This window comes from Medicago sativa, chromosome 1, assembly GCF_051527215.1.
Source record: "Medicago sativa cultivar Bolivia chromosome 1, Bolivia_mono, whole genome shotgun sequence".
Classification (NCBI taxonomy): Eukaryota; Viridiplantae; Streptophyta; class Magnoliopsida; order Fabales; family Fabaceae; genus Medicago; species Medicago sativa.
The window spans coordinates 40,093,502-40,107,581 of NC_140749.1; the positions used below are offsets into that span (position 1 = coordinate 40,093,502).

Consider the following 14,080-nt stretch of genomic DNA (forward strand, 5'->3'; position numbering starts at 1 on the left):
GATAACAAACATGATATCATTATAATTAAATGAAAAAATTGCTCTCATAATTAATTAAATTTTATAAAAATGGAATGTCATTAATTATAATATATAATTTCTAACCCAACCTATACTCAGGATAGAAATTACAAAGGAAAGTCATGATAGGATGGGAAAATGGTTTATTTTATCCTATCTATTTGATGCATCAAACATAAGATTTAAGTAGGATATGATTAATGTATCATATTCTGTCTCCCTATCCTGACCATCAAACGTAACCTATAAGTTATAAATATTTCAAATTATATGTTTTCGTTTAGTTTCTTTACAATTTTTGTTCGTTTTTTAGTCCTTTAAAGTTTTTCTTCTGCACTTTTGTTTAGTTTTTAAGTAAAACATAAAAATCAAACAAGGCCATATTTGTTATTACAATTTTAATATTAAAATATACGTTGACATCAATCATTAAATATATTCCCTAAGAAAAATCAATCATTAAATATATCCTTAGAAAAATCATTAATTATACAAGATTGCATGATTTTTTTTTTTTTTGAGAAATGTTGTGTTTTACGAAAACTATAAACACGAGATCCCGTGAACTTAGCTCGCTTGGTAAGAACAATAAAAAAAATGAAACTACAAACATGAGCGCTTCCTTTTTAGGCTATTTCATCCGCACTACTCCTTGTATCGTGTAAACTAGCAGGTGGATATTCGTTGACTTTTCATAAAAAAAGCATAGTGCTTCAGCTTTCTTGTGTTTCATGTGTTACAAAATTCGTATAAAATAGAGGTCCTCTTTTTTTTTTTGGTCACATGAGAGAAATCAATATTGTTCATATACTATAACGAAATAAGATTAAAATAAACCCTTTTAAAAGTGTCAAATCTTTTTTAATGAGATTTAACTATTTTTTAATTAATGATTTAAATTTTTACCGTAGTGATGCTCTTCCTATTTTAATGAGATTCAACAATATTTTAATTAATAATTCAAATAATAAAGTAAAATGGATAAAATTGTAAACATAATAAAATGAAGGATTAGAAAGGACAAACTTGGAAGTGAAAAAGCCACCCAAAATCATGTACCCATTTGTATAAAGATATATATTATTTATTATATATTCATTTGGTTACTTTTAATATAATCATTTTTAAATGATGAATTGATTGCGAAAATTTTGGTAATTATTTGATTGAATTATTATTTTGATCAATTTTATGTATCTATAAGATTTTTTTTTTATGATTTTTTTTATAAGCCAATAGCAAAATGACATCAAAAAGAATAGTGTCCAACTAAGTTGGAACACTACTCTAATATATTTTCGGTTGCTCATATATATTTTTTTTTTTTATGATTACATATACTAATTTTATTCTTTCTAGACATTTACCATTGACTTCTATTTCAACCTAGAAAACTAATTTATAAGAGTGATTTCGGGTCAGGAATTGACCCTATATCTTTCCTTTTTAGTGGATAAAGGAGAAGAAACTTGGGTTTCTATGGTGGCTCGCGAGTGAGAGCTTACTATAATGAGTCTTCTTTTTCTAAAAAAATTATAATATAATAATATTCCGATTTTTTCTACTCAATAATAAAAACTTTCCTAAAAAAACAAAGTGCTAATAGTAGTGTAGTGGTCGTTTCTTGGAGGTTACTCTTCTTTCTTCCTCCCGTATCATAACCTTCCTTATTAAAGACAATACATGATTCGCTTCTGATTCCATCCAAATTTTCAGGAATATCAATCTGGATTCTATACTCTATAAATATACACTTACAACAAAAACCAATGCTGCAAACATTACACATTACACACTCAGTCTCACATACAATATTTTTATTCACATTTTCAACAATGGGTCTCTTCATATTCTGTCTCTCTTTTTTCTTGTTTTCAACCCTATGTTTTTCTGATGATCCAACTGTTTACGAGGAACTTCATGTTACTTATACATTTCGTTCACCTCTTGGTGTTCTTCAAAAGGTTCCTTCTTCTCAAACATAAAACGTGTTTTTAATTGTTTTATTCTGTTTTTGTTTTAATAATTCACTCTATCGGTAGTAATAGTATAGTGATTTTTTCAACAATTTTTTTATATAACTTTTGATTTGTTGCTTCTACGATCAATTTTATAACGATCTGATTTATTGCAGGTTATAGCTATCAACAACGAATTCCCAGGGCCGGTTATTAACGTTACTGCCAATAACCATGTATCATTGAATGTTTTCAATGATCTGGATGAAGATCTTTTTCTCACATGGTTTGTTTTCAATACTTTATTTTACCACTAAACATATGGCGTTGAGCATAGGTGGGAGGGACGGCCGGCGCCCCGGACACCAATTTTTTAGGGCATCAAAATTATTATTTTTACTTGGTAGTTAGTACCTATTAGAATCAATTATGTTTATTGTATATTCATTAGACATTTATTAGAATCAATTATGTTTATTGTATATTCATTAGGCATTATTAGTTTCTAATAGTACCATATAAATATATTTCTTTTTTAACTCGCTTTGATCAATTTTACTAAAAAAATATATTTTCTGAATGAATGAATTTTTTTCAACAAAGAATACAATAAGAAAGACATTCGAATAATTAAAAGGAATACAATTTTATCGAATATGTCTATTTTTAATGTTCAAACAACATAACTGTTTTTCATATACTTTGTGGCAATCTAATAAATTTGAGGAAACAAATGATTGTGACAGGCATGGTGTTCAAATGAGGCCTTGTCTGATTCCTTCAAAATCGAACTGGACATACGAGTTTCAAGTCCAGGATCAAATAGGGAGTTTCTTTTACTTCCTTTCTACTAATTTCCAAAGAGCTTCTGGTGGGTTTGGTCCCTTTGTTATCAACAATAGGGAGGTGATACCAATTCCCTTCGCACAGCCGGATGGTGAAATTTTCTTTATGATTGGCGATTGGTATATTCAGAACCACACGGTTAGTAATCGTGGTTCGTTAATCTTTCTTTTGTAAATATTGGCGATAACAATGGAGATTTTGTAAGTTTTTTTAGGTTTTTTTTTTCATTACTATTGTGCATGTCTGTTTATATAGGCTATAAGAGCAACACTTGATGCTGGAGAAGACCTTGGAATACCAGACGGTGTTCTTATCAATGGGAAGGGACCATACAATTACAATAGTACTCTTGTACCTACGGGGATTCCTTTTGAAACAATTATTGTTGATCCAGGTATTGTCATCGCCATCACCTTTTATTGCTCACTTTGCGATTAGTTATCTTCATCATTGCCCTTTTCATGCCATATACTTATATGAAGCACATACACGATCACAAGATACAGCACTGACACGTGTTGGATACTAGACAGTAACCTTCATTCTGAAGGGTCCGTGCTAGTAGATATTGCGAGTTTTGGTGCCTTTCATTTTTTTTCCTACTAGTTTCATAAGTATATTGGTTTTGGCTAGTTCTTTCCTCTGCAGAGTAATTTGATTTCTGTTAAAACATGAAATATATTATTTTGCTTTCTCTTTTGAATCCTTTTTCTAATATCTTGTATTTTCTCAAATGGTATTGATGATTTTGGAGTCTGTTATTAATGGTATTGTATAACATTCAGATTGGTAATAAAGTTGCTGGCTGCATTTGTTTCTTATTACTACATTTCATTTTCGAGTTACTTTACCTTTAAATGTGACATAGATTTTCATCTCATATTTTACTGCATTTTGTTAGAATTTGAAGAACTTGAATTCTGACCGAAACTACAAATATATTTCGCAGGCAAGACCTACCGAATTCGTGTGCATAATGTGGGAATTTCAACTACATTAAACTTCAGAATTCAAAATCATAACCTATTGATGGTAGAAACAGAAGGGTATTACACAATTCAGAGAAATTTCACCAACGTTGATATTCATGCTGGTCAATCTATCTCGTTTCTTCTCTCCACTGACCAGAACGCGAGTACAGATTACTATATCGTTGCAAGTGCAAGGTTTGTGAATGAATCGTTGTGGCAGAAGGTTAAAGGTGTTGCAGTTTTACACTATACAAATTCCAAGGGTGCAGTAACAGGTCCTTTGCCTCCATCACCAGATGATGTTTATAACGACGACACATCGATGAACCAAGCAAGAAGTGTCAAGTTTGTTTCTTAGAATATGTTATTTTAGAGGATTATTTCATATCATATGGTTTACAGTCAGGGACGGAGTGGGGGCGAAAAATATAACACATAATAGATAATATAAATAATAACTAGCTTTGACTATTAATAATTGTAGAAAACTTAGTTTAATATAAAACTGCATACCATATATCCTACAAAAGAAAATACACACAAAAATATTTAGTCATGAAAATTATATTGTCATTCGATTCTTTATTTGATAAAACTCTTTCGTCATTTCGCTATATCATTTTTAATATAAATGGTCAGAATTTCAGCAAGCAATTCATATTTCATGTACTATTGTCATACCCCAATTTTTGACCTAAGGATCCTCCATTCATACATCGACACGTGTCCTTTGGCTCTAATCAGTCCTTGACTTTTCAGCGAAAAATTCGACAGAGAGGTATTTTAAAATACCTCATATTTTGTTTCCGAGTCGGGCCCTCTTCTCTCAATTTTTATTATTACTTTTAGTTTTTTATCTTTTAGTTAATTAATTTTAAACTCATTTTAAATGTTTATTTTTTTTTATTCTTTACGTCATTTTTGTTTTTTATTTTTTGGTCTTTCTTTATTATTATTATTATTATTATTATTATTATTATTATTATTATTATTATTATTATTATTATTATTATTATTATTATTATTATTATTATTATTATTATTATTAATTTATTTATTTTAAGTCCAAAATTTGTCCAAAAATATCCAAGTCCAGCACCAAGCAGCTGTCATGTTCCCTAAAGCAATTTCTGTCGCCCCCTTGTTCAGACATGATGTCTCAATCAAGTCTATAAATACGAGCACACCTGCAACCAACAAAGGAGGAATTTTCCAGCAAAAAGGAGGAAATATTCGATCCAACACAAAGAATTTTTTCCAGCAAAATACACACAAACAAACAGCCAGTTTCACAGCTTTTTCAATCAAACGATACAAATCAGCCGCAACACATAAACTCACAAAATTTCACAAAGAAAATTCCAACAATTTTCACAAACCAATTCACCAAAACCTCAAACATCAGAGACTAATTTCACACGCATAAACCACAACATCAACAAAACAAAAACAAACCGTTACAACCCAATATCAAAACCGAATCCAGAACCACCGTACAACACAGCCGATTCAACACATAACCGGATCCAAAAAACATCCAAAAGGTAGTTCTTTTTTAAAACTTTTCTAGATCTAGGCCGATTGGCTTTTGTTTTGACATTTTGAAGGGAAGAAACGAGTCCAGAAGGAGGAGTAGAAGAGAAAGCCAAAAAAAAAAATTTAAAAAAAAAGGACGTTTTGGGCTCCGACGCGGCGGCGCTGCCGCGATGGCTCGCCGGCCGCCACGTCGGAGCCACCACCGGTGGTCACTCCCTCTGCCGGAGAAGAAGAAGTCAGGGGAGAGAGAGATGAGAGCTTCTCTCTCTAGTTTCCCCTTTAGAGAGAGAAATGAAAGAAAAAATGATAAAAAAACCGCCCCCACCTATATATATAATGCTAGACCGAACCGGTTCAGTCTTTGAACCGGTCTGAACCGGTTCCCCTCCAGGCCCATGCGCCCCTTTTCACTTTAAGGCCCAGCTTGCTTTTTTTCATTACTGCACCCCCCTGTTTACTTATTGCACCCCTCCCTGCATTGCATTTTATTATATTCGTGCATTTCAATTCCGTTTAACCTCTTTTATTTTTCTCATGCATTTTTAATTCGTTTGACCTCTTTTATTTTCTTTGTCATGCATTTTTAAATTCGTTTAATTTCTTTCATGCATTTTTTTTAATTTCCTTTGCATTTTTATTATTTTTGCATCACATTCTTACGTCTAGTATTATCATATGCATATTTAAATTTTGTCATTGAATACACACATCAATCCAGAGTGCTCTGGTCCTAAATCAATTGTTAATATTATATTATTCTCCAGAACAACCTGGTCCTTGTTTAATTAAGTTAGTCCAGAGTGCTCTGGTCCTAATTAACTGTTAATATTATATTTTTGTTTAATTTAATTATTCTCCAGAATGATCTGGTCCTTGTTAATTAAATTAATCCAGAGTGCTCTGGTCCTCAATTAACTGTTAATATTATATTATCCTCCAGAACAATCTGGTCCTTGGTAATTAAATTAATCCAGAGTGCTCTGGTCCTAAATCAACTGTTAATATTATATTTCTGCTTATATAATCATTCTCCAGAGTACTCTGGTCCGTGTTAAGATAACCTCATATTTCAGCTTAACATTATTTTTTCTCATTCTGCTTATATAATTTTCATATCAATATTCAAAAACATTCAAATATATCAAAATCACTAAAATATTTTTATAAACAAACCTTGATCATAAATCAAGCGATCGTCTTTTCATTTTATTTTCTTAATCAAATCATCAAACAATTTAATTCTACTTTGAGTCATCTTTCTTTCAATATAAAAAAATACAAACAAATTCCAATTTGCCATTTGGCTTTTCATTTTGAAACCTTTTTCAAAAACTATTAAAAAACACAAAAACAAATCAAACGTCAATTTTTATCCCGAACTACGAGGTTTTGATCCCTCACGGGTACGTAGGCAAAGGACATGCGTCCTTCCAAATCAATAAAAATGTAGATAAACTAGGTCTCTATTTTCTTTTATCATTGCGAATTCCATTTTTTAAGCAAGCAAGTTTATAGCACAAAACTTAAATAAAATCAAGAGGTTCTCGTAGAGTACTACGAATATTTAGGGTGCTTAACACCTTCCCTAAATATAACCAACCCCCGAACCCTTAAATCCCTAGAAATGTGGTATTTGAACCTTTTTCCACTTTCTTTTGAAAAGAATTAAATGTTCAGTCGTGAAATAAAAAAAGTGGGTCGAACGCCAATAAAATGGCATTTCGACCGTCCGAAAAATGGCGCGACAGAAATGGCGACTTCACTGGGGATTAAAAGTAAGAGGGTTGAGCCTAACTTGGCATTATTTAAAATTTGTGCGATAAACTTGCTAAATTTTTTATGGAAATTACGTGGATATTTGTTCTCTTTTCTTCTTTATCATTTCTTAAACGTGAGTGGTGAGAAAGTAAGTCCTATACCCGGACTTGAGCGAAATATAAGATAGGATGGGGTAAAATCATAGTGACATACCAAGAGCATTCTTGGACCATGTTTACAAGTGATAACCCTACTCAGTGGAGGCCTCACGGAAGGTAGTAGTCTTGTTAACATGAGCATTCGTGTTGACGTTATTACTTTCAATGTGAGTGTCCATCGAAGCCGTGGACCTTAGTAACCCTTAACCCATCTTGGCCTTTTTAGGACGTAGTGCGGTGGCTGAACCAAGAGCATTCTTGACTTTAGTTGACACGCGATACTACACTCAAACTAGACTTCCTTATGGATGATATTGGACTAGGAGCATTCCTATACACCGATATATTCATAAGGGTAGTTGTAATTTGGGAACTTGGTAGAACCCTTGTTACAAGTGCAAATTAAACCATAGTCCTTACCAAATGGCGTTGTTATCCTTGGCTCCAACATATGGACTTAAACCTCACCACGTTTTCGCCGTTTGTGTAGCATAATCATGCATACATGCATACATAAAAACTTTTCTCATCAAAACATCGAATGATTTGGATAAATTTTTGTAAACATCAGAGATATTCCACCTTGTAAAGATGAACACCAAGAAATACAAACTTTAAAAATCTTAACTAAGCTTTTGGCTTTTGTTAAGAACTTCTTCCTTGGTTTCATTCTTACCTTTTGAAAATAGAACCAATTGCAATATCTTTACAAATTTTCAAATGAAATTATGTTCATCTACGATATTTATAATTCACCTTGACAAATCCTTCGATAACAAAAAAAAATTGTACATTTTTTGCAAAAGCATATCGTACATCATGTGCATTCATAGTTTCTAGTCCGTGTCTCATGTTTTGTCTCTATCTACAAACCGTCAATCCATCAGTAAAGTAGTCCGATGTCTTTATCCAAGTTCGGCTCGCATATGCAAACACTCGTACAAACACAAAAGATGGATCAACTTCAGCAAGAGGTCCATATGCTTCGGGTGGTACATGGAATGTTTAGTTGCAATTGGGTCTTGGCTAATGTTTATTTCTACTACTCATTTGTTCAAAATAATATGTTTGTTTGTTGCTTTATGTTTTTTCAAAAAAAAAAAATCTCTTTTCGTCCCGCCCAAGACGAAAGCGAGCTTGTGTAGAGCTTTTGCTTCATGTATTTTCCATCATTATTAAAAAGTCGCTTCGATCCCGACTTTGCTTTTATTTTGTGCTTTTTCATTTACTACATTTCATTTTCGAGTTACTTTACCTTTAAATGTGACATAGATTTTCATCTCATATTTTACTGCATTTTGTTAGAATTTGAAGAACTTGAATTCTGACCGAAACTACAAATATATTTCGCAGGCAAGACCTACCGAATTCGTGTGCATAATGTGGGAATTTCAACTACATTAAACTTCAGAATTCAAAATCATAACCTATTGATGGTAGAAACAGAAGGGTATTACACAATTCAGAGAAATTTCACCAACGTTGATATTCATGCTGGTCAATCTATCTCGTTTCTTCTCTCCACTGACCAGAACGCGAGTACAGATTACTATATCGTTGCAAGTGCAAGGTTTGTGAATGAATCGTTGTGGCAGAAGGTTAAAGGTGTTGCAGTTTTACACTATACAAATTCCAAGGGTGCAGTAACAGGTCCTTTGCCTCCATCACCAGATGATGTTTATAACGACGACACATCGATGAACCAAGCAAGAAGTGTCAAGTTTGTTTCTTAGAATATGTTATTTTAGAGGATTATTTCATATCATATGGTTTACAGTCAGGGACGGAGTGGGGGCGAAAAATATAACACATAATAGATAATATAAATAATAACTAGCTTTGACTATTAATAATTGCAGAAAACTTAGTTTAATATAAAACTGCATACCATATATCCTACAAAAGAAAATACACACAAAAATATTTAGTCATGAAAATTATATTGTCATTCGATTCTTTATTTGATAAAACTCTTTCGTCATTTCGCTATATCATTTTTAATATAAATGGTCAGAATTTCAGCAAGCAATTCATATTTCATGTACTATTGTCATACCCCAATTTTTGACCTAAGGATCCTCCATTCATACATCGACACGTGTCCTTTGGCTCTAATCAGTCCTTGACTTTTCAGCGAAAAATTCGACAGAGAGGTATTTTAAAATACCTCATATTTTGGTTCCGAGTCGGGCCCTCTTCTCTCAATTTTTATTATTACTTTTAGTTTTTTATCTTTTAGTTAATTAATTTTAAACTCATTTTAAATGTTTATTTTTTTTTATTCTTTACGTCATTTTTGTTTTTTATTTTTTGGTCTTTCTTATTATTATTATTATTATTATTATTATTATTATTATTATTATTATTATTATTATTATTATTATTATTATTATTATTATTATTATTATTATTATTATTATTATTATTATTATTTATTTATTTATTTATTTTAAGTCCAAAATTTGTCCAAAAATATCCAAGTCCAGCACCAAGCAGCTGTCATGTTCCCTAAAGCAATTTCTGTCGCCCCCTTGTTCAGACATGATGTCTCAATCAAGTCTATAAATACGAGCACACCTGCAACCAACAAAGGAGGAATTTTCCAGCAAAAAGGAGGAAATATTCGATCCAACACAAAGAATTTTTTCCAGCAAAATACACACAAACAAACAGCCAGTTTCACAGCTTTTTCAATCAAACGATACAAATCAGCCGCAACACATAAACTCACAAAATTTCACAAAGAAAATTCCAACAATTTTCACAAACCAATTCACCAAAACCTCAAACATCAGAGACTAATTTCACACGCATAAACCACAACATCAACAAAACAAAAACAAACCGTTACAACCCAATATCAAAACCGAATCCAGAACCACTGTACAACACAGCCGATTCAACACATAACCGGATCCAAAAAACATCCAAAAGGTAGTTCTTTTTTAAAACTTTTCTAGATCTAGGCCGATTGGCTTTTGTTTTGACATTTTGAAGGGAAGAAACGAGTCCAGAAGGAGGAGTAGAAGAGAAAGCCAAAAAAAAAATTAAAAAAAAGGACGTTTTGGGCTCCGACGCGGCGGCGCTGCCGCGATGGCTCGCCGGCCGCCACGTCGGAGCCACCACCGGTGGTCACTCCCTCTGCCGGAGAAGAAGAAGTCAGGGGAGAGAGAGATGAGAGCTTCTCTCTCTAGTTTCCCCTTTAGAGAGAGAAATGAAAGAAAAAATGATAAAAAAACCGCCCCCACCTATATATATAATGCTAGACCGAACCGGTTCAGTCTTTGAACCGGTCTGAACCGGTTCCCCTCCAGGCCCATGCGCCCCTTTTCACTTTAAGGCCCAGCTTGCTTTTTTTCATTACTGCACCCCCCTGTTTACTTATTGCACCCCTCCCTGCATTGCATTTTATTATATTCGTGCATTTCAATTCCGTTTAACCTCTTTTATTTTTCTCATGCATTTTTAATTCGTTTGACCTCTTTTATTTTCTTTGTCATGCATTTTTAAATTCGTTTAATTTCTTTCATGCATTTTTTTTAATTTCCTTTGCATTTTTATTATTTTTGCATCACATTCTTACGTCTAGTATTATCATATGCATATTTAAATTTTGTCATTGAATACACACATCAATCCAGAGTGCTCTGGTCCTAAATCAATTGTTAATATTATATTATTCTCCAGAACAACCTGGTCCTTGTTTAATTAAGTTAGTCCAGAGTGCTCTGGTCCTAATTAACTGTTAATATTATATTTTTGTTTAATTTAATTATTCTCCAGAATGATCTGGTCCTTGTTAATTAAATTAATCCAGAGTGCTCTGGTCCTCAATTAACTGTTAATATTATATTATCCTCCAGAACAATCTGGTCCTTGGTAATTAAATTAATCCAGAGTGCTCTGGTCCTAAATCAACTGTTAATATTATATTTCTGCTTATATAATCATTCTCCAGAGTACTCTGGTCCGTGTTAAGATAACCTCATATTTCAGCTTAACATTATTTTTTCTCATTCTGCTTATATAATTTTCATATCAATATTCAAAAACATTCAAATATATCAAAATCACTAAAATATTTTTATAAACAAACCTTGATCATAAATCAAGCGATCGTCTTTTCATTTTATTTTCTTAATCAAATCATCAAACAATTTAATTCTACTTTGAGTCATCTTTCTTTCAATATAAAAAAATACAAACAAATTCCAATTTGCCATTTGGCTTTTCATTTTGAAACCTTTTTCAAAAACTATTAAAAAACACAAAAACAAATCAAACGTCAATTTTTATCCCGAACTACGAGGTTTTGATCCCTCACGGGTACGTAGGCAAAGGACATGCGTCCTTCCAAATCAATAAAAATGTAGATAAACTAGGTCTCTATTTTCTTTTATCATTGCGAATTCCATTTTTTAAGCAAGCAAGTTTATAGCACAAAACTTAAATAAAATCAAGAGGTTCTCGTAGAGTACTACGAATATTTAGGGTGCTTAACACCTTCCCTAAATATAACCAACCCCCGAACCCTTAAATCCCTAGAAATGTGGTATTTGAACCTTTTTCCATTTTCTTTTGAAAAGAATTAAATGTTCAGTCGTGAAATAAAAAAAGTGGGTCGAACGCCAATAAAATGGCATTTCGACCGTCCGAAAAATGGCGCGACAGAAATGGCGACTTCACTGGGGATTAAAAGTAAGAGGGTTGAGCCTAACTTGGCATTATTTAAAATTTGTGCGATAAACTTGCTAAATTTTTTATGGAAATTACGTGGATATTTGTTCTCTTTTCTTCTTTATCATTTCTTAAACGTGAGTGGTGAGAAAGTAAGTCCTATACCCGGACTTGAGCGAAATATAAGATAGGATGGGGTAAAATCATAGTGACATACCAAGAGCATTCTTGGACCATGTTTACAAGTGATAACCCTACTCAGTGGAGGCCTCACGGAAGGTAGTAGTCTTGTTAACATGAGCATTCGTGTTGACGTTATTACTTTCAATGTGAGTGTCCATCGAAGCCGTGGACCTTAGTAACCCTTAACCCATCTTGGCCTTTTTAGGACGTAGTGCGGTGGCTGAACCAAGAGCATTCTTGACTTTAGTTGACACGCGATACTACACTCAAACTAGACTTCCTTATGGATGATATTGGACTAGGAGCATTCCTATACACCGATATATTCATAAGGGTAGTTGTAATTTGGGAACTTGGTAGAACCCTTGTTACAAGTGCAAATTAAACCATAGTCCTTACCAAATGGCGTTGTTATCCTTGGCTCCAACATATGGACTTAAACCTCACCACGTTTTCGCCGTTTGTGTAGCATAATCATGCATACATGCATACATAAAAACTTTTCTCATCAAAACATCGAATGATTTGGATAAATTTTTGTAAACATCAGAGATATTCCACCTTGTAAAGATGAACACCAAGAAATACAAACTTTAAAAATCTTAACTAAGCTTTTGGCTTTTGTTAAGAACTTCTTCCTTGGTTTCATTCTTACCTTTTGAAAATAGAACCAATTGCAATATCTTTACAAATTTTCAAATGAAATTATGTTCATCTACGATATTTATAATTCACCTTGACAAATCCTTCGATAACAAAAAAAAATTGTACATTTTTTGCAAAAGCATATCGTACATCATGTGCATTCATAGTTTCTAGTCCGTGTCTCATGTTTTGTCTCTATCTACAAACCGTCAATCCATCAGTAAAGTAGTCCGATGTCTTTATCCAAGTTCGGCTCGCATATGCAAACACTCGTACAAACACAAAAGATGGATCAACTTCAGCAAGAGGTCCATATGCTTCGGGTGGTACATGGAATGTTTAGTTGCAATTGGGTCTTGGCTAATGTTTATTTCTACTACTCATTTGTTCAAAATAATATGTTTGTTTGTTGCTTTATGTTTTTTCAAAAAAAAAAAATCTCTTTTCGTCCCGCCCAAGACGAAAGCGAGCTTGTGTAGAGCTTTTGCTTCATGTATTTTCCATCATTATTAAAAAGTCGCTTCGATCCCGACTTTGCTTTTATTTTGTGCTTTTTCATTTACTACATTTCATTTTCGAGTTACTTTACCTTTAAATGTGACATAGATTTTCATCTCATATTTTACTGCATTTTGTTAGAATTTGAAGAACTTGAATTCTGACCGAAACTACAAATATATTTCGCAGGCAAGACCTACCGAATTCGTGTGCATAATGTGGGAATTTCAACTACATTAAACTTCAGAATTCAAAATCATAACCTATTGATGGTAGAAACAGAAGGGTATTACACAATTCAGAGAAATTTCACCAACGTTGATATTCATGCTGGTCAATCTATCTCGTTTCTTCTCTCCACTGACCAGAACGCGAGTACAGATTACTATATCGTTGCAAGTGCAAGGTTTGTGAATGAATCGTTGTGGCAGAAGGTTAAAGGTGTTGCAGTTTTACACTATACAAATTCCAAGGGTGCAGTAACAGGTCCTTTGCCTCCATCACCAGATGATGTTTATAACGACGACACATCGATGAACCAAGCAAGAAGTGTCAAGTTTGTTTCTTAGAATATGTTATTTTAGAGGATTATTTCATATCATATGGTTTACAGTCAGGGACGGAGTGGGGGCGAAAAATATAACACATAATAGATAATATAAATAATAACTAGCTTTGACTATTAATAATTGTAGAAAACTTAGTTTAATATAAAACTGCATACCATATATCCTACAAAAGAAAATACACACAAAAATATTTAGTCATGAAAATTATATTGTCATTCGATTCTTTATTTGATAAAACTCTTTCGTCATTTCGCTATATC

General features: G+C 32.7%; 1 protein-coding gene across 1 annotated transcript; it reads left to right on the plus strand.

Moving 5' to 3' along the window:
* The first annotated feature begins 1,856 nt into the window (after positions 1 to 1,856).
* On the plus strand, positions 1,857 to 4,450 carry LOC146954910 (monocopper oxidase-like protein SKU5). The gene is made up of 5 exons (XM_085746827.1): positions 1,857 to 1,985; positions 2,156 to 2,265; positions 2,726 to 2,963; positions 3,081 to 3,219; positions 3,775 to 4,450. The coding sequence occupies exons 1-5, from the start codon at positions 1,857 to 1,859 to the stop codon at positions 4,152 to 4,154; spliced, it is 996 nt and encodes a 331-aa protein (XP_085602953.1). The 3' UTR covers positions 4,155 to 4,450.
* The last annotated feature ends 9,630 nt before the right edge of the window (positions 4,451 to 14,080 follow it).